General features: G+C 42.5%; 1 protein-coding gene across 4 annotated transcripts in view; it reads right to left on the bottom strand.

The window, feature by feature from the left end:
- Positions 1-20,827, bottom strand: part of HERC3 (HECT and RLD domain containing E3 ubiquitin protein ligase 3) — a 48,565-nt gene that overhangs the window by 18,731 nt on the left and 9,007 nt on the right. For 3 of the 4 annotated variants that reach the window (XR_001877564.1, XR_001877565.1, XM_017831700.1), the window contains exons 3-12: positions 11,501-11,660; positions 9,998-10,074; positions 9,171-9,392; positions 6,685-6,776; positions 5,556-5,686; positions 4,696-4,856; positions 4,132-4,208; positions 3,270-3,394; positions 2,664-2,723; positions 236-347 (exon numbers count right to left, since the gene is read on the bottom strand). Coding sequence is in view for 1 of the 4 variants with exons in the window: in XM_017831700.1 (XP_017687189.1) it covers positions 236-347; positions 2,664-2,723; positions 3,270-3,394; positions 4,132-4,208; positions 4,696-4,856; positions 5,556-5,686; positions 6,685-6,776; positions 9,171-9,392; positions 9,998-10,074; positions 11,501-11,660 (1,217 nt within the window). In the remaining 3 variants the exon portion in view is untranslated. Of the gene's footprint in view, positions 1-235; positions 348-2,663; positions 2,724-3,269; positions 3,395-4,131; positions 4,209-4,695; positions 4,857-5,555; positions 5,687-6,684; positions 6,777-9,170; positions 9,393-9,997; positions 10,075-11,500; positions 11,661-20,827 lie in introns of those variants that run through there. The other variant, XR_001877566.1, reaches the window with a different exon arrangement.

Below are 20,827 nucleotides of genomic sequence, written 5' to 3'. Positions count from 1 at the left end.
TACAAGTATAACATACACAGAATTAATTTCAACAGACATTCAAGTATTAAGTGCCATTTCAAAACAAGTCTCAGAGACATATTCTGAGAAGGTCAAAATCAGCCCAGGTCAATGGAGAAGTATCCACTGATACCATGAAGCGTCTTCCCCAAAAATGCTGCTGGTACTTGCATGTTAGAGAGGGATAAAGCCTTAATTTCCCCTCTGAATATCCAAAACCTCAGAAGTGCATTACCTGGTCTAGGAGAATGGAGTGCTGAGAGTTCATCAGCTTCTCAAACAGCACTCTGGTAGAGTTCAGATCAATCCCTGGGATCTTTGGACTGGTTTTAAAATGTTCATCGATTCTTTAAAAAAGAAATCACAGACAGACAAGCGTAAGTTTAAGGAAGAGACACCATTACCCACGTACTGACGTGGCCTGATGGCAAGCAATGGACAAATGACCTCTAGGGAATTCGTAAGGCCAGCAATAAGGCAGAAGTTGGAGTCTTCTTGGTAAAAACAACTCTCCCTTCTAAATTCCTCTGGGCCTTGGTTAGGGTTGGGATTCTCGCAGAGAAACACTTTATCAAAGTCTTTGGTTTCCCCAGGACTCCTTCACTGACTTAAGAGCCCACCTAGACAGGCTGGACTGCTTAAAAAAACCTACCTGGTACCTATCGTATGTACCAGGGTGCTCTGTGTTGTCTTCATACACTCAACTGTTACAGCTAAATCTGCTCCATCATAGTCAGTAAGAAAAGGAACTGTCATACAAGAGGACATCAGACGAGGGTTTTCAAAAGAAAACATGGAGATATTCAGAGTAGGAACTTTTTTGGCAATTCCTCTCTCAAAACTTTCTAAAACTAAACAACCACCACAATCAAAACACAACAAAGTTGAGAATAGCCTTTGCATGGTCTTTAGTTGTAGCAAACATGCTGTCCTTTCTGCTGTGCTTGAAAGGCTTTAATTTGCTCAGGCTACTTGTGTAAGAGGGATAATGAAGGCAAGCCATGGAAGACAGTAGTCCAACAGCCAGCCCTGGCAACACCAAATGTCCAGTCCAGCAGGTGAGTTACTCAGCTGAGCATCAAGAGCATGATCAGCATCTATAGCAGAGGCTCTCCCCACTGCTGTCTGCAGTACAGCTGCACATAAACCCTTGCAGTTGCTAGTATAAAAAGGTCACTGCTACAATTCCACTGACCTTAAGGATTTCCCAAATCTGCCACTACTCATCCAAGACAGCACTGTATTAGACACTCTGAAGGAAAAGGTAGCTAATAAAGAGGGGATGCATTTGTCAGTTTGATGGTGTGACTATAACAAAATGACAAGCTAAACATAGCCTGCTGTAGTAGAATGGCTGTTTCCATCACAGCACAGGCACCAGGTTGGAAATAGCTCCCCAGAGACACACTGTGGTACAGAGCACTTCAGGCTGTGCTGTGCAAAAGTAGTACTGAGGCAGGCTCGGTCACACTGCCACGGAGAAGCTGCTCTTCCATCTAATCCTGTGCACCACAATGCTGTACTGCAAACAGGCCTATACGGCGTTAGGATACCAGAGGGATATACTGGAGTATTCCTATCAAGTGCACCGTGAGGTAAGACTTCACATATAAAGGTACAGATAAATACAGCCTCACTTCAGTGAGGCTTCAGAATTCATCATTAATTTGGCCAAATATTTTCTGTAAAAGTTAAGCCTTGCACTTGCTAGGATATCGCTAAAGTGGAAGAACAACTGCATTGGGGTGATGAAGTCATAAACTCCACTCATTTCCACATTCAAAGGAGACGTGAGACTTTAAAGTGACTCAACAACTTGGATTGAGTCACCTCAGTGAGTGTTTTAAACCAATAAGACTCAACTCTCCTGATGCAATAACATGCTGTCTTGTCACAACCCTAAGAGCAGAAACCATTGGGCAAGCAGAAAAACACAAGAATAATGAGTAAATTGTTTTCTTTTTAAGTTGTTCTTGGAATATATTATGAAAGATTACTCAGAGTAACTGAGTTTTTCTTCATCTAGTTACAGGTCATTTATTCATCACATCACCATAAAAATTTCTCCTCCTCCCCATCTTATGCTGTTACCTCATCAGTATTTACAGACACAGCCAACACAAGCATTCCCAACCCACAGCCTTTCACTCAGCTATGTATACCACATCCTTGTCACCACCTATTGTTGGTTACACCCATTTGAAATTCCTCCTTTCGTAAGCAGGATGTCACCCAGAAGAAAAGTGATTCCATGCTGCCCCAGGTGTGTTTTCAAGAGCAGTCTATGCTGAAGTGTCCTTCCACATGCACCAGCCCCCACCAGTTAATTCAGCTGGGTAAGAGACTATTCAAATACCTGACTTAACTCATTTCCTTTAATGTCATATTCCTATCCCTCTCTTTTAAAGATGATGATACTCATTTTGTAAGGAAAAATTACAGTTGTGACAATTCCAAGAAATCTGTGCCTTATAGTACACTCACTATGCACTTTCTTAGACCATTTGCCTTCCTTACCCAGGTCTGACCAGCCACCTCTTTAGGGGACACTCTCTGCCCCTGTCTCCCATCTGATCAAAAAAATCAAATCCCACTGTGAGTGAAGTAAAGGGAATCCAGTCTGCCTCAAGGGAAAGCCACACTTCTGGAAGTTTGCCACTTACTTCTTCTCCAAGAAGCTTCCATTCCAGCACGCAGCTGAGGACAGTATCTGAACAACACTACTGTTTGCAGCAAGAAGACAAAAGAAAACAGAGATACAGGTTAAGAGTGGATGTCCCAGCAAATCTCTTCAGCTCTCTTTCCTTCCTTCTATGGGAAACAATGTCAGGGTCATCCCTTCAGAGGCACAGAGGGCAAGAAGTTCATTCAGGATCATGTAATGTCCCTCTTTGAAAGGAGTGTTAGCAGTGCCTCTTTTCCACCTATGCTGCCCTTCTCACGGCAAGCACACTTGGGAAGGAACTTAATCAGTCTGTTCACAAGTTCTTACTGCTTTTCATGAACTCTAAGCACACAATGAAAGACAACTTTAGAATCCATTTCCCACCCACCATTTGCAATGTTGAGGCAGCCTCAAGTTCGTCTGGTTTTGCTCAGAAGCTCTCACCTGGCAGCTTTGTGACTGGCAACTGTCCTCCCCTTGGAAATGACCAAGAACCACACTTGAAAAGGTTGCTAAATTTCAAGTGAAAGCATGGCACGGAAGCCAACAAAATTATTTCAATAGAACTTTCAACAAAAGGCTTGTCCAGTGCCACAATACCTACTTGACAGAATTAGAACTGTTCTTTTCTAAAAGCTTTTGCCTCCAGACATCTATAGTTTCATCATTTATTAAACAGGTGTAACGTGTTTCATTTATGGTCCGGAAATCATCAGCAGGCAAGGAATTCTGTGAGAAGATACAGATTTCAGCAAAGACAAGGCTTGTAAAACAATTCCTACCTATCCATAATCTCTGTTTTAATATATAACTGATAGCTTCCTTAGTGTGGTCTCTGAAAAGGTTTGGTTAGGAACTTGTGGCATTACTAAGAAGTCCAAAAGGGAAGGCATGAAGAGGTATGGAAAAAAACCATCATTAAATATATTTTAAAAAGAGGAAAATAAAAAAATCATTTCCCTCTTAAATACTGCCCTGTATAACTACAGGTTTACCACATTAATTCTAGAACTATTTCCATGACTCAAAAGTGTATGTCAAACACTTACTGAAAGAAAAAAGAAGACAAAAGCTGAAAAACCAAATTAGCACTGAGCCCTCTATCCCGCACAGCTTGACAAAATCCCAGCGTATGTGGTTCATGGCCCTACAACACTAATCATGCAGACCCCAATGCCACAGGTGGAAAGTAGCCCTTTGCTTCCAATATGCAAAGATTGGACTCCCCTCCCTGTTGATCAAAGTGAAATCAGGATCATCCCAATGGCTTGGATGTGCCTCTAAAAGGAAGGCAACTTTCAGCCACTCCTCAAGAGCTGTAAAACTGTCATAGTTGGCAGAGTTTGCATGGCAGAATGGACTCCAAAGCAACACTTCAATTTCAAAAGATTCTAGTAAAAACAAAAGATGCCTTGTGAAGGCTGGGACAGAGGAGCAGACTTGAAAAGATATTTCATTTGTTTTACCTCATATTTGGAGCAAAGCACAAATGTTTGGTCTCCTCCAGAGAAGATATGTTTAACAATATGATATTTACAGGCATCTGTTGAAGAAAGACACAGTTGTGTTAGAGGCTGATGAATGCAAGTCCCTACTGTGCTTTCTCCCCCACATTTGCACTGCCTGTACAACTACCAGGAGCACCTGGGTCCTTTGAAGGCCAGGCTGAAATCAGCTGGAACTCAAGCACTGTAACACTTTCTTGAGAAGTACACAGGGTCTGGCAGGAAGGAGAAGTTGTCATTTTTAAACTGCAGTAGGGGCTTTAAAGAGAGAACAAAGCCTTCAGAACTCACTATTAGTACAATTTCTGAAGTCTCAAGATTGCCAAATGCTGAACTCTGCCATAAAAAGAGAAAAGGGAGATGGCAGACATTAACAGAGAGAGCAAAAGGTCACCAGTAATTTCCATAGTGCATTTGGGGATTCTTTTGCTATTTCCAGAAATTTCACGGAACAATGTTAAGATGTCTTTAGACAGCCATGGGTGAAATGAAATCATTTATGTCCAAATTGTGCATAGTACATACCAGGTTTCCCTGAGAGTTGCCCATTATGAGCTGCCCAGTGACCCTTGACGGGAGAGGGGCACTTAACATTGCAAGTGTGCCCCGTTCCCAGCTGGCCTCTTGTTCCACAGCCAAATGCATAGATCATTCCTGAAGAAGGCACAAAGGCTAAAGTGTGATGTCTGTAAGAGATGGGTACAAAGTTTGAGCCTTGTTTAATAATAATAAGAAAAGCCACAGTAAGAGGAAAAAAATCACTAAAACCAACCAACCAAACAACAAACAAAAGCCAAACAAACAAAAACAGAAAAGAAAAATAAAACCAAACCAACAAAACAAAGGCAGCCTAAAACTTACTCTCAGTTCCCCTAGGTCAGGCGCTGTTGCCAAGCAGCATCTTTACACGAGCACCAATGCTCAGTTTTTGCCACCTGATGGCACCAGTTTATGGGATGGAGCTCTTTAGGTGGAAATAACAAAGAGCAGCTTGTGCCAGCACTGTGTTGGTATCAGGCTCACAGTATTAGCCTAGCCATTTGCTAAGCCTGTACAAATCAAAAGCCAACAACACACCACTAGTGTTACTAACTCACTTTTCATGAAAGGGGCTGGAAACTTGTGACCAAATGGGCTGCTGCTTTGAACTCTTGCTGAATTATTAAGATGGAAAAGCATCTTTTACAGGTAACAGCACAGGGTTCAACCCCAACTAAAAACCAATCTCCTTTAGAGGGCCTTAAAATTCTCACGGAAAGTAAAATTTAATTTAATTTAGTTTTGACACAGAGAATGCAGAAGCAAGACTATTCCCCCTATCTACATGACTCAGTATCAGCATTAACCTCCACCAGAGAAAATTTCTGACTGCACAGAGGACTTACCTGCCACAAGCAATCTGGGATACTTCACTGCCCATTAGCTCAAGAACTCTTCGGGGGTTCACTTCATCATTCATGGAGTCATGTCCTAGTTGCCCGCAGGAACCTGCACCGAACGTGAACACCCCTCCACTCTGTTAGCAAATCAAACAGCATAGTCTCCATTTAGGGACTCATAACCCAGCAGTATCTGACTCCAGTTTCAGTATGAGCCCAAGCTTAGGCAGAGATTGCTGGGGATTTCCAAAGGATTCAGAAGAGAAATTTGGGTTCTGCTAATGCAGCTTCCAAATAAGCTACCTTGCCACCCATCAGAAATGAACAGAATTATCTTTATGTATGTCTAAATTACAGAAGCTTCCCTCCACCATCACCAGATGAATCTGAAATCCCAGCAAGGTTTAAACATATCTGAGCAGCCAATACTTTACACACATCTCTGTCAGCTGCTGATCAAAAACACACTGTGACTTTTTTCTTTGAACATGAGCTTCTGCAGAACTAGTCTTCTACAATGGTGTTGTTCCCACAGGGATCCCAAAGTCAGCTATTAAATTCATTTTACAGTAGAAGACACTGAGGCACCAAAACAGGAAGCAACAGCTACAAAGTGGCAGAGGCAAGGCAAGAACTGAGAAGTTATCTTTCAAATTCTAGCCCTCCCCTCTGTTCACTGAGCTATACACCACTTGGAAGCAGCAGGTTTGGAATTGTAAACCTCTTGTAAATGCTGAGAGTGATTGTTTCATTTAAACACTCATTCATTTTGGCTTTCATCTTACTCTGATGCACAGTATCACTCTATTTTCCAACAAAACGCTATTTTCACCCCTTTGGATGTGCATGTTAAATTTTTTTGGCTCAAAGCTAATTTCTTTAGGCAATTCATCTGAGTTTTGCTATTCATTGCCACGGTTTATTAACATCTTCATCTTCAAAACCAGCAAAGGATCATGTTGGCAATAAATCTCAGAATAAATAATTAGGCTATACTTTCCACTTAGTTTCTTTTACTGGAGTCAGAAGGAATACAGTAAGTCAATCTGTTCTTTTCTACCATTACTCGGGAAACTACTGTGAAACCACCAGGCAGGGAAGACAGCAGCCAGGGTTCCCAAGTTAGCATCTTTACCTTTGTCAGGACTGCTGTGTGTTCCTCTCCACAGCTGATGTAAACAACCTTCTGAGATCGCAACAGCTTCACATGGCAAGGGGATTCTCGGTCTGCATTGAAGACAAAGAAAATAAAGAAGCTGTTTCATAAACACAAACCTACATGTCTGAGGAAACCACTGGCAGTCTGACTTTCAGACTTGGTCTATGAGCACAAGGGAAGCTTAAACAAGTGGTGAAAAAAAACATGTCCTTGAGTACTTCACTGCCACCTTTCCTCTCCAATTCTTACAAGACTTGACTGACTCAAACAAAATTGTCCAGAGCAAGAATAAAAATGTTGAGAATCTTGTATAAACTCAACATGCACTTTCCATGTGGAGATATGATGAGTGCAGCCTAGCTACATCCACCTTCAGCTTCATGCCCCATTTCAGACTCCTCAGTGATGACTGCAAACATTTGTTTCCAAAACCTTGCTTAGATCTTTTCCATGTAGAACAACCCTGACACGTAGGAGACAGTTGTGCAACACACATGACAAGCTGAATCCCAATGTGTATTTAAATACCTAGCCTTCCTTCTGTTGTCATCCTCTAAGCAGATCCTCCTACTTGCAAAGGCTAATCACTGCCAACCATTAAGTGATGCTCTTCTCCTTCTCTCTGACATTCCTAATCATTATAAGTGCGTCTCCCGGGGATGAACACAGTAAGCAAGGTTTTACTGATGTAAAAATAAAAGCTAAGCTTTCGAGGAGCAGTAGGCACCCCAAAACAGTTAGATAATAAGGGGAGCACCTGTTTACTTTATACCAACAAAACCTCAGGTTTCTATCTATAGAAGTTTTCCACTTTTTAAGATTCTCACCTAAGGAGTTATAAGGTGCTTTTCTTCCGGGTAGTGAAAGGAAAATGGTCATATTTCCATGGATTTAGAATTGAGAGCAGATTTCATTTACTTTTTTCTACATTTTACCACTCTGATCTTTCTTTTTACAGGAAGAACACCTACCTCTACAGCATAATTGTTTAAATAACAAGTGCTGCAGAATCCCCATATTTGTAGACTTCACTATTCATGTTCACCAAGTATAATTCACACTGTCTTACCATGATTCACTTACCATAAATATCACATATTTACTACAGTGCCACGCACTGAGGGGTAAGCAGAGTATGATCCCTGGCCAGCAAAGCCCCGTGAGCAGATGTCTATTCTGTGCATTTAAGATTAGCCCCATGTCAAAGCAAGTAACCTCTCATATGTAACCTGCAGCTCTGTTGAAATCAGAAGGAATTACCTGACAATCTACATGGAAAAAACACTGCTGCTCTCACATTAGATCAGCTCTAGTTTACATACAGTACAAGAGAACAGACCTGTAGCATTTCTGAGAGAAGACAAAATATGTTACAAGTTTTACAAGTGTGTTTCGTACTCCAAAAAGTGTGAAGCAAGACAAAAACATGCATACAACGTATTAACCTCCTTTGCTAAACTACAGGGTGTTTTTTGAGTAATTGCTTTAAACATGTTTCAGTTGGTAAGGTGGGCTGTCAAAATGCTTCATTTCATTACAGATACACAAAATGTGAGGTAACCCTTTGCCCTTGCAACATAGTGTTTATATGCTGTTGCATTATGTAACGTAACAATTACAAGTATATACATCTTGGGTACTCACTTATGCAAAATAAGTTATCTGTGCATGATAGGTACCACATCAACATTCAGCAACTATGCAGAGCTTAAAGTTATTCAGTAACTATGCAGGAAATGATAAAGAGGTTGATTTGAAACTTCGAAGAATATCTCCCATTAATTTGTTTTATTGCAAAAAGTTAAGAATGTGTGAACAACAAGCACAGGAGATCTGGGCTTTTCAGAGTAGTGGTAAAGTCATATCTGCTCTTCAGCCTCATTTATAAACCTATCTTCAAGCCTTTTGATGGTTAGGCTCCACTGAACATGGGCACCTGAAAAAACTGCCATTGTAGTATGTGTCTGGCAAATTGTGCAACGAATAAACTAGAGAGCATTTTACAACGTTGAGATATTCTGTGTTGCCATCATTTTTTTGTATACAGATGCTCACCAGCCAAAAATTACGTTGGCAAACAGGAGGATGGCTTCAGCCTGCTGTTCTTCAGGGAGAGCCTTTGCTCCCCACCAACTTCAAACAAAATATGGACAAAGCAATTTTGAGAGGAGGGAGAAAGAATATGAGCCCTTCCTTTGATGACTGCATGCTGACACTCACACTCGAAAGACCTTCCTTTTTGACCCTCCTTCACTTCCCCAGAAGGGGAAAAAAATGTGTTTCTGTTCCTACAAAGTATGAAAAGCCTTAGTAGAGACAGAGATTGTTTCTCTGCTGTCTCATCCCAAGAGGAGTTGTTGAGCATTACATATCTACTCACTAAAAATACACTGTCAATGCAAAAGGAGACCCTAGGTCAAAGTAGTCTATCCTTCTTTCACCTGGGAGCATAATTTTCATACCTCGTTCATCACTCAGTCCCAGCTGTCCTGAGCTGTTCTTCCCCCAGCCAAACACAGCTCCTGAGAGAGAAAGGGCAAAACTGTGGGCTCCACCTGCAGCAACCTGAGCCAAAGGAATCCCATCAAGAGACTTGACACGTTGTGGACTGGCCTGGGAGGGACATTCTTTGCCCAAGCCCAGCTGACCATAGTGGTTCTGGCCCCATGTAAAGAACTGGCCATCTAAAACAAAGAAAGAAATAGAATGGTGAGTAAAAGCTAGTCAACAGAAAAGCAAGTTTGTCAAAATGAACAAGAAACAGTGCTGGAGGCTTTGCTCCCACCCAAGCCTCATGATAAAAAAGAAATAAAATAAAATCAAGCAAGACATTATTTGCTCAAATAAAAGCACAGCCTGAAGCCACCAGATAAATAAACAGACAAGCAACTAAGTGCAAAATACAACATACAACTGCTGTAATTTAAACAGTGCAACAAAGAACAGTCCACATGTTGCACACAGAAGAGTAATAGCCATAGATAATTTCAGCATAAAGATATTAATTACACACATTTTTCTATATCAAGATTGAAAGCTTTTAAATGTTCCTGCCATTATTCACCCCTGAGACAGTGGGTGGTCTGTGTGTAATGCTTTCTTTCTTGACAGTACTGAAAACGCTTTTCCTCCATATTCATCATACCTGATCCATTTTATAATATCCCATGTGGCCTGAAAGCAGTCAGGGTATGGGATGTCCTTGATTTATTTGCAGAAACATGCAGTCTTGGACACTGTGCAAAATAACAGCACAAATTTTGGTAATTAATAGTGAATGCTACAGTACCTGCTGCCAGAGCCAGGCAATGCCAATTCCCACAGGAAACCTGCAGTATCGTCTGTTGGTTCAACTTCTTTATCAACCTGAAGACAACGACACTATTTTAGAATAAGTGTCCACAAATACAGTATCACCTTAGATAAAAACTATGATTTCCACCCATATATTTGTTTTACAAATACACACAATCTATGGTTTTGAGACTGACGAACACAGTCTTGAAGGTGATCCAGATCCATACATAATAGATGTAAATCTGTGGAGACCTTGAGACACTTGACTACTAACTCGGCTATGTTTTCTACTGTAACACTGAATCCAACCATCTGGAAATGGTGGAAATAGCTGTTTCTTGGTGTCTCTCTCACTATTCTTTTTCAGGCACTGACATTTTTCATGTTGTCAGGGGCCTAGCAGTTCCTATGAGTTACAACACCAAAACCTCTTCAGTGCTTTGTACAGAGAATAGCATGTCAAAGGTTCAAGTCATTTCACAAAAATGTAATTTTTAAAATGGCACTATCACACTGACATGTGAGCCTGTCTCTCTCTAGTTATATCGGAACCATGTGCAAGTTAAGGACTGTCTTCCCACAGAGCCCTTCAGCTCAAACATTAATCTTCTGTAATTGAAACTCTTCCTTTAAGTACTGTTTCAACAATGACAGCTATCCTAGAGAGATGTCCCAAACTTCTGCTCTGCACTGGATCTGCAGTGGCAGACCAAATGACAGGCTACATTTGCTGTTAACACAGTATGATAAAACAACATGAAGTGCAAAGGGACCAGTTACCATTACTATGGTGGTAAGGTAAGAACTGTGAACTGCTTTGGATGGAGGAATCTTGGTGTCTGCCACTGGCCTCTGCCCCTACCACCATCGCTATAGGCCCTTGCACTTAAGCCTATTAGTTCTCTGACACAGGTAAGAGACATTAAATACATTAATTAAACTGGTCACTATCCTATTCCTATTCAGAATTGCAGCAGGATGGTGCAGTAGCTTTGCTGCTAACAGGTAACACTGAAAAAGAGTTTCAGAGCTGAAGTGCCATTTCATTCAGCCATATAATTTATTTCCCTGTTCTTGAAATGTCTCTCCTATCATCCTAGGGACTGAAAGAGAGACGAGTCTCACAGCATTTCTGTTTTTGAGTCCTCCCTCATGCACCTCCATGCTCTGTACAAAACATTATGGCATTTTTCATTGAGGAAGCCAAGTGAACTCCAATTTTCTTTTTCATGCCTCAACCACCCGCGCACAGAAGGTCTGTCCTACCCCAAACCTCCTGAGGACTGTTCTGAGTCCTGGGGGGCTCAGGAAGCACCAGAACAGTACTGAAAAGGAGAAGGAATCACCCTTACAACCCTACATGGGAAGTGCACTATTACTGCCCCACTGAGAGAAAGTGACTCTCCCACCAATGCCAGGCTGGAAGGTGAGCAACCCTTGATGTATCACCTTCAAGGAGCTTCCTTAAGGAAATCTGAACTTTTTAAATGTTTACCTTGGTACCATCACTGCATCTTCCATAGTGGTGAGTCCCAGCTGTCCATCGCTGCCGGCACCCCAGGAGAAGAGCTGGCCCTGGTCGCTGAGTGCCACACTGTGAGACTCCCCACAGGCCACATGCACAATGTGCTGCCCAGCCAGGGCTCCAATTTGCTCTGAGGGAAACAAAAAAAACCTCTGTGGTCACAGGATTCATCTCTCAGACATCTCACAGTAACACACAGACATGAGGGCGGCACAAATCTGTATGCAGAGCCATTCAAATGAGTGCACTGATACACAATTTAGTTTTAAAAGACTTCCTACATGAGAAAAAGCACTAGATTTACTGAAAATGTGTCACTGCTGAGCTCTTCAGAAAGCCTGGTCTGAAAGCCATAGAAGGGAGGTAGGTACATGCCCCTAAACACAATGACAGACTATACCCAGCCAGTCTCAGACACAGGGAACCACCTATCAGGTTATTTAAGAACAAGCAGACTTCCCAGATTTGAGGTTTTCTCACTTGGTGTTGATTCAGGAATCAGCCAAGACCAAGAAGCCAGCAGACCCTGTAAAACATAGTTGATCTTCCATAGCTCTCACGTCCAATGAAGACGAGTCATCCACAAAGCTGGACGTCATTCACAACCCATACACCACACCCTGCTTTACTGCTTGATGTGTGTGTTACAACATCCCATGTCAAACACTCATTAAAAAAGTCCCATAAAAAGGAAGCAAAGCAAGAAGGCCTTAACAAAGGTATAAAAGATATAAAAGAAAAAAAAAATCATCACTCAGTCCTCTGGGAAATACCCACAATTGACTTCTCATCATTACATCACGTTAAGCAAGTGAAGCAGGTTTGACAACTACTGTTACAATATCTACAACCAGATCTTATTCATTACACAGTTTTTACAAATGGAAATACTACACAACTGATGGAAAAACTCTCTGCACACCAGACAGAAGCAAAGTTGCTTTTCATCATAAATACAAATGTTCCAGCTGGAGGAAGAAAGATTTCACCGTGTAAGCTACAATGCAGGAATCAGTTTTACTGAAGTCCCACTTGCCTGTGACATGAAACGAAAGAGTAGGTACATGCCATTCTGTGAAAATGATACCCCACATCAAGGGCATCCAGAAATCACTCACACAGCATCAAAATCTTCACACCAATCAATCCACGTCTTAAATAAATGTAGGAGGAAGGCACCCCCTTTAGGAGGGCTTGCCTTATAAGTCAGAAATTGAGCAGGAGAAAAACCCATAATGGGTGTTATGGAAGAAAAAGGTGACAATTATTTAAATATGTATTCTAGCAGAGGAAAATGTCACCTGAACATGTGCTTCACTGGAGGTGCAGTTTATAAGTAATAAGCACATAAACTTCCAGGAGAGCTTGAGGCCTGTCTGCTACCCAACCACCCTTTAGCCCTACCATCTAATAACACATTTTGCCTCAATTAATACACACGGCTTCCACACTTGGGCCCTTAAGCATCCAACCATGGCACTGCTTGGCAGCCTGGTTTATGTTCGTTTGCATATATTACTTAGGGAGCCTATTTTTATCTGTGAGCTCTAAACAGCCAGCAGCTGTAAGGGCTGGTCAAGGTCAGTAACAAACAGTGGACAACGTATCTCAGCAGCACACGTGGTTATGGTGTCTTCCTCTCAGTCATCCAGCAAGGCAAAAAATACCTGCTGCAATGTGCCAGACACACCACCTAAGTTCAGACAAGTGTGTTTCTGTACTGGGACCCAAAAGCCCAAAACAAAAGCTGCTGCTAGAGAAGATTACACCACTAAAAGGAGAGAAGGATGAAGCCATCCACTCCTCCAAGGAAAACCCTTTGACTCGTGAACCCATCATTTCTCTATAATCTTACTGGCAGCGTACACTGAGACTTGGTCTTATCCAGAGCAACTGAACTCTTCAAAGTGGTCATAAACTCACTAGCCTGCCCTTCTTTCAAAGCTGGTCCCTGCACACTGCCCAGCACTCTAGAGGACATCACAAATCTGACAAAGAAGCAAATGTGGACAGTATGGGATGCTGGGGCACCCATAATAGAGATTGTTTTGCTACCTGCAGGCATGAATGAGCTAATTTCTTCCCTGAGAAAGCAGTATTTGCCACAGTAAGTATACATGTCTTATTTGCTGTGGAAGGACTACCATGAGCTGACCCTGAACCGTGAGCACCGTGGGAAGGTGACAGAAGACTCCAGTGACCAAAGATCAGTATCAGGAGCTGCAGCAGGCAGGAGTCTGACCACAGCAGTACTGCAAATAGAGAAAGAGTGCCCTGAGGTATGAGGCTGTGGCAAGGACTTCACACACTGGGAAACTGAGAGGACATACAACAGGCTTAGAAATCCACGGTTGTTTCAGTCCCCACTGGCTCCATCTTAAGTTTAATTTGGCAACACAAACATGACCTTGCTCTGTGTGCCATCCCAAGGGACTAATAAACATCAACTTGTTTTCAAAGGCTGCCCTGTGTCACTGAAAGCCTTCAGTGACTGCACTGCTCACCCATGAAACAGAGTACAGTCTCATCTAGACACCCTGGATAACCACAGACAGAATAAAACATGCCTGTCTTGGAGCTGAAGATCTTTGCCTTTAGAAACGCACATGTATGGCCCACCTCACCACAGTACATTCCTAAGACCCTGTCAGTAGCAGTTTGCCTGTAAATGCCAAACAGTTTAAGTTTTACACACTCATACACATTTCCTTCTGGAGATGGAAAAATGCCAGCCTTCCCCTGGGGGCACAGGCTGTCCAGGCAGTCCAACAAGGGTCCCAGTTAATTATCAGGCTTGCCAAGTCACTGCATGTACCTTCTCTCAGCTAACATGAGCAGTTATTATCAAAAACGTCTGACAATTACTACTTCATTGATCTCCCACCCCTTCCTCACATCAAAATATTACACATTTTAGTGGTTTGTATCCATTTGTTTTAATTTCCAAAGCATCACAACACCATTATTCATTCCTTAGAAAAGATGTATCATTGCACTGAGATGAAGGGCACAAAGGGTGAAGTTTATTCTTAGTATAGTGTCTTCAGTAATAGATGAATAAAACCAGTCAAGTGGAGCTTAACAGGCACAATTATATACAAAACTAAGCAGAACAAAACCCTGAAAGCAACAGGGAAGGGCTGAAGGAGTTATGCAATACAGTATTTCAACACCTCATAAAACTTTCAAAATACAAACAAAAAGCCACAAGTTCCAAGAAGTACACATTGACACAATCTTTTCTTTCTGAAGCTGTCAGCTGTCTCAAAACAGCACCAATGGTCAAAAGTCAGTTCTTCACATTTGGTGGAGTTCCAACTTTCATTTCTCTTCTTCTGTCCTCTTTAACCCACAGAACCACAAATACACATATCAAGGTTTGACTTTTTTTTGGACATACTAAGATTTGACCTTTTTTGCTCTTAACCTTGTCAGATCTCTTCATAAAATACACACTGGAGTAAAGAATGAGGTAAAACGTCGTCAGGATAGCCCATCTCTGAAAGGTGGCAGGTCTGCTTCCCAGGACTGCTCTTGTGTTTTCTCGATTTGCAAAAGTTGAGGATAAGTGGCGCATGTTTCTGTAACTCAGCTTTCTGACAATCGGTGTATTTAGCTTGAAGGTTTGGAAATGGCAGTAAAGCTGAGCTAAGAATGAAAACCCCTGAAAAGCCCACCTTCAGTCCATAGCTTCACTATTTATAAAACAGAGCCTGTGCTTTGCCCCCAGAGCATTGAAAAGCTATACAAGATTTTCAGTTTCTGTGACAGCTAGAAGCACAAAGCACTCAGTTATACTGCTCTAATTAGAATTCACAGGCAATGAATGATTAATTAGCCTTCCTACTCCTAGTAATTTTATCAGAGAGTTGGTACACCCTTTCTATGTATAGCTTCCAGCTGCTCACAAGACAGGCTTTTGCTAGAGGACATGGCAAAATCCTTCAGCCATATGTGTTCTGGGACATACACGAACAGCACCAGATGGCTTCTACTGCCTGAGAAACTACCAGCCCCGAGGTTACACCTGCAGTGTCAAAATCTGGATTTCTTCACTGGTGAGAAGAAGCTGCGTCTTGGAAGAGTTTCAAGTGATTTCAGTCTGCTTGGACACCTGGCCAAAATTTCTCATTGCCTCCCCAGCTTGACAACAAGAAACTCAGAGCTTTTGCTCATCTTGGTTGTTGCTTTCAGCAAGGAAAGTGCTCAGAGGTTCTCTAAAATAAGTGTCTTACTAGCTTGCCTGGATAAGAGATGGTGGTAGAAACAAAGGGAAGAAAAAAACAGGTAAGGTAAAATAAGAAATTCCTCTGGGTTAAATGTTAACAACTGGCAAGTCTAAGGACAGATGAGCCAATTTCTTTGCATTGCCATGGTTGTTAATATAGTCCACATCCACACTGAGGATGAGTGAGCATTGTGCAACTGAGATCTAAAAATCAGAACTGTGCGATAGAATGTTTTAATACACAAGGCAGCTGAATATTTAACCAGACACCAACAGCCACGTAAATGTCACCCATATGATCCTTCTATTCTCCGAGTACTGAAAAGCCTTAATTCTCATAGGAAAGGAGCCAAGTTCTCTCCTTTTGGAGATGAATTACACCAACACATCAAACCATCTAACAAGGTGACACTAACAGCATTAGCACATAGGGAAGCCTGATTCAACAGCCAAAAACTCCATGAAAATCTGTTACTGCCTTCAACAAGCACCATGAAGAAACGAAAAAAACACTACTACCAAACTTATCAATCATGAGCATTTTATTAAGCCACTGTACAAAAAGCAAGTACACAACAGCGGATCTACCAAATGCCCTGACAAGATTTTTATACATTAAATAGTAAACTTCGGCTGACTGCTGATTTCCCAGTCTCCAACAGCACATCCCAGAGATATTTCTGCATATGGATATCCTGGCTGTATTTCTAGGCTGTGATAAGCTTCACGATTTCAGTCCTAATAAAGTCAGCCAAGCACTAAAACACGTCAGAGTGTTTTAATGAAACTGGAAAGAGGAAAAGAGAACAAAGTGCAGCAACCCAAATCCTTGCAATTGGAAGTGCACTAAGACAGAGGCATGCCCAAGATTTCTCCCTCCCCCTATGAAGGTTTCTCCTTTTTTTTGTCAGCGTAACTTCAATGTTCTAGCTATTCAATGTTTTTATCGGTAATACCAGTAAAATACCAGTGTTTTTTTTACCAGTAGCAGCACAAGTACACTCACCAACTTTTCCAGGAAACATCATTCCCAGTGAAAGTGTGATTCTGCCATTTGGCAACTGGTAATTGAGGAGGGGGAAATCATGCTGTTTGTCAAGGCCTTTTTGCCTCTGCCTCTCTCCTTTAAAGCTCCCAAGAATGACCCTCTGATTTCCTCCTGCACACTTTCAACTCTGACCACCTAGGCATCTCACACTACTCACAGCTGTCACACACAACATCTGGAGTCTGGAACTAGGATGAAGAAATCAGACTCTATAAACCACTTAAGCAAACTACAGACTTTGCAAAGCTGTCATGTGCTTTTTGAAAACATAATCTAACCCAGTCAGCTAAAACTGCTCCTGTGGCTTCACTCACACCACCTCTGCACGCTGTGGTTTGTCCTCAGTAATACCACAAGAACGTGTACAGGGAGGAAACAAGGGCTGTTGGGCAGTTTCAAGAACACACCTTGGTGACTCTACACAGTCTCTGGCACAGCCAGGCAGACAAGACACACAACACGTAGGCAGCTGGAACCGCCCTGCCTGACACCAGCTCCACAATTTCACCAACCTCCCTTCCTCCTCCTTGCCAAGCCTCTCTACAAAGACATTACGTGTTTGTGGCATCTTATGTTCAGACTACGTGACGCTATCGCACACAAGGGTGGGGGAAACTCTGTGCTCTGCACCTATAACAGCACAAGACTACAAGAGCAAATCCCATCTCCACTGTACGGCAGCTACCTTGGCTTTCTGCCTGCTGCTCTCACCCATGCATGGCAGCCCATCTTAGGCTGAAACTTCTCTTAGAATGGGGCAAAAGCTTTGAAGTATGGAGCAAGGAAATGTTTACATTAACATGTAACTTCCTCCAACTTTCAGTACTTGAAGTTTACTATATCCTTCCAGGAGCAATTTGTAGCTCTTGAGGTCTTCCTTTCCTGAACTTCGTGAACTGGTGCTACACTTGCAGTGGAAAGCAGAGCAGTATCAAGATAAGCCCGATCAAAGAACAGCAGCACTATAAGACTGATAATTTGGTTACAAGGGAGCAAATGTAAATAGAGAGTAGACTTACTGAGCAAAAAATAAAAGGAGGAGGACAGTAAAGCACAGCAGGCAGACGAAAGCAGGTGACGCTCCCCAGGAACACTGTTGGTCACAGGGTTGGGAACACGATTCACAGGTAAAGACTGAGAAGTTCCGGGTAACAAAGGATTCTGCAGTCCCCTTTCATCCACAGACACTAATGACACATAGAAATAACTGTTTCCCTTCACAACATACTCAGTATTGCTCATTAATTTACTTAGCACAGCTACTTAGTCTTAAATCTGAGAGAGGCTGGTTTAGTTATTAACACTGCCTTCACTTCATAAAGCTGCTTGTGCTCATGTAAGAGCAAGAAGTGAGAGGCCACCATGACACCCCAGGGTGTCACTTCACCTACACTTTGCCAGGTACTCCCCCTCACAGCTGTGAACGCAGACACCTACCCTGTGAAAGCAAAGCCCTTCCTCAGACATAGACACAGAAAGCCTTTTGCTTCCTTACATCGTTGCCTTTTGTCTAGGGGACACACCCTCTTTGAGGAGCCATAGGTAGACTGGCATGGGCACAGCCAGCTGGAGAAGGCTTGTCTGACAAGCTGGCAGAGGGAAGAACTGAACTTCAGACCCTGGAGGTAAACAAGTAAGGGTAGCTCTTTCAAAGAGGGAAGGCACCAGGACTTGCGAAAGAAACAAGGGAAAAATGTGCATTCAGAAAACCCAGAGACAGCCTGTTTTCCTCTTCAGGCTACTGCTGTAAATGTGGTCACTCAGCCAGGCTTGCTGGCCACTGGCAGCAGAGAACCTGTGGCTGGGCCATGACTACTGAGAAATCCCCAAGGTCCACCACGTACACCCCAGAAAGTACAACAGCTCCAAGGCAGCAAACCCAATGGGAGCAGGATGTGCTAGACCTTGGAGTGACAGGCTGAGGGTGGACAGTAGAGGTGTAAGGGGGCATTAGGGAGATGGATGTGTGTAGATGCCAGATTTGATGTGCTAGTACTACACACTGCAAAGCAATGACACTTGACAGAGTCTCACCTGTGGCAGCCCTAGGCTTTGATTAAGTAGCATATGATTTTCAAAAGCATTTGGTGTGTTCCTCACTGTTTCCATTTATTTCAATCCTGCAGTGGTTTGCATGGGAGCAAGACAAAGCCACACGTTCCTGAAAAGCCACATCTGCACAGTGCAGACTCAATAGAGCACCCTTGCCCTTGCTTTCAAGGACATCCCCATCAGGTTCACAAATACTGCTTGAAAATACATTACTGCAAAGAAGCACAGTGACTGGGAAAAAGGAGGTAAAGAATGCAGTGCTATGAAACACTTTTTAAAAACTATTAATTTTACCTACTGGGCATTCTGAGAAAAGGAGATCAACTGTACATTCCTTTTCAGTGAGTTTATATAGGCAGGCAACTGTTTCAAAGGCAGGTCAGATGTTGAAGACAGCAAGCATTTCTTCACAGCTCTTTTCAGCTAGCAAACATATTTGATTTCTGAGAAAAAGAAGTTTCACATAGATCTTTGAGATAAAGTCTTATTTCCGATACTGCTTAAGGTGGAATATCAGGCTGTTACAGCATTCTGTATGATTTGTCACATCCTGAAGTCAAGAAATCCCAACTTCCAGCATCAACAGCCACCAAACTATTAAATCTTTCCTAGAAGCTGTGATTCTCAGCCCTACACATTCAGCTTGATGAAGTCATCAGTTTTGTCCAGCACAGACAACTATTCTGATCAACTATTCTGATTACAAAAAGGTTGGGGCATTCAGAAAACTTTTGTCTATCACCTCCAGCTTATTTTCTACCATCTTCCTTTATCCCCACACACAGTTACACACCCATTTTATCCTGAACTCATCTTTCAGCTTCAGCATGGTTTCAGGAAAGGGGACAGTCATTAGTGCCACACACCTACTGTTTCTAAATGAAGTCAGTTTTAAATCCTGTCTTCTAATTTTAAAATTATTCTGAAGCTCAAAACATCAATCCAGCCAAAATGGACACACCTTAAAGCAAACTCAAGTTGCTGCAGTCACTACTGAAGGTGTAATAACCTCATACAGCTTGGTCAGATTCTGTGAGTGACCAAAGCAGCAAAAAGGTTGAGTACAAATGAACATACCTGACTCTGTAAGGGGTGGCCAGTTTAATAATCTGACTCTTTTTACAAACAACACTTACAATGGGTGCTGAAACATAAATTGTGTCATACTCCTTTATTATTTTTCCAGTTTAATGTCAGCAGTTGCAGAACAACACCAAAGAGCTGACTCTGCACAGGCGTCTCCTTCCTACAGATCCCTCAGCACGTTCATTTCCAGGCACGTCCTCCCAGCCTTTATCGGGACTGATGCCTTGAAGCAGGGCTGTCGTGCCTCTATTACATCTTTTACAGCACAAGCTCTGCTGTCAGGGTGCAGAGAAAATGGGATGAATGCAAAGCAGGACTCTTAGAGAACACAGCACTTGGGAAGTGCTGCAGTAGCTGTGTGCTGAGCCTCAGCTCCGTGTCCAAACAGTGGGACAAAACCGTCCCAGATCCTTTGTGAAAAGCCTGCTCAGTGGAACCTCCTTGCTGTGTGTTTAAGCTCTTATTTTGCACTGCTTCACTCATGCAAGGAGGAGAAAGGCAGGGAGAACTAAGCATTCTCCTGCAACTGATCATCCCACCAGTAAGTGGCTCTCAACTTTCTGTACTCAATGCAGCAGCCACAGTTCCTTGTCTGCAACCTGCTCACAATAAACATAAGCTCTGTCACCTCTCCTCCAGAACAACCAGGGCCTCCTGGCTGACTTCTCACCCACCAGGAAGAAGCTAAAAGAGGAAGATCCACACAGACTGTCCTTCCAAGCAGGTTGCACATCTGAATTCTCAGCTGTTACAGGGTTTATGATTCACACGCATCCGCAGTGAGCACAGAGGTCTCTGGTCGCTGTAATCCTGTGCTGAAGTTCAGGACAAGTGGACTTATGTTTGAAAGAAAGGTCAGAGAAATCCAGAGGATCTGGGTCAT

The sequence above is a fragment of the Lepidothrix coronata genome, unplaced genomic scaffold (genome assembly GCF_001604755.1).
Source record: "Lepidothrix coronata isolate B3197 unplaced genomic scaffold, Lepidothrix_coronata-1.0 Scaffold195, whole genome shotgun sequence".
In the NCBI taxonomy this organism is placed as follows: Eukaryota; Metazoa; Chordata; class Aves; order Passeriformes; family Pipridae; genus Lepidothrix; species Lepidothrix coronata.
Note: the sequence above shows the minus strand (reverse complement) of the source record. Positions and strands in the feature narration are given on the sequence as shown.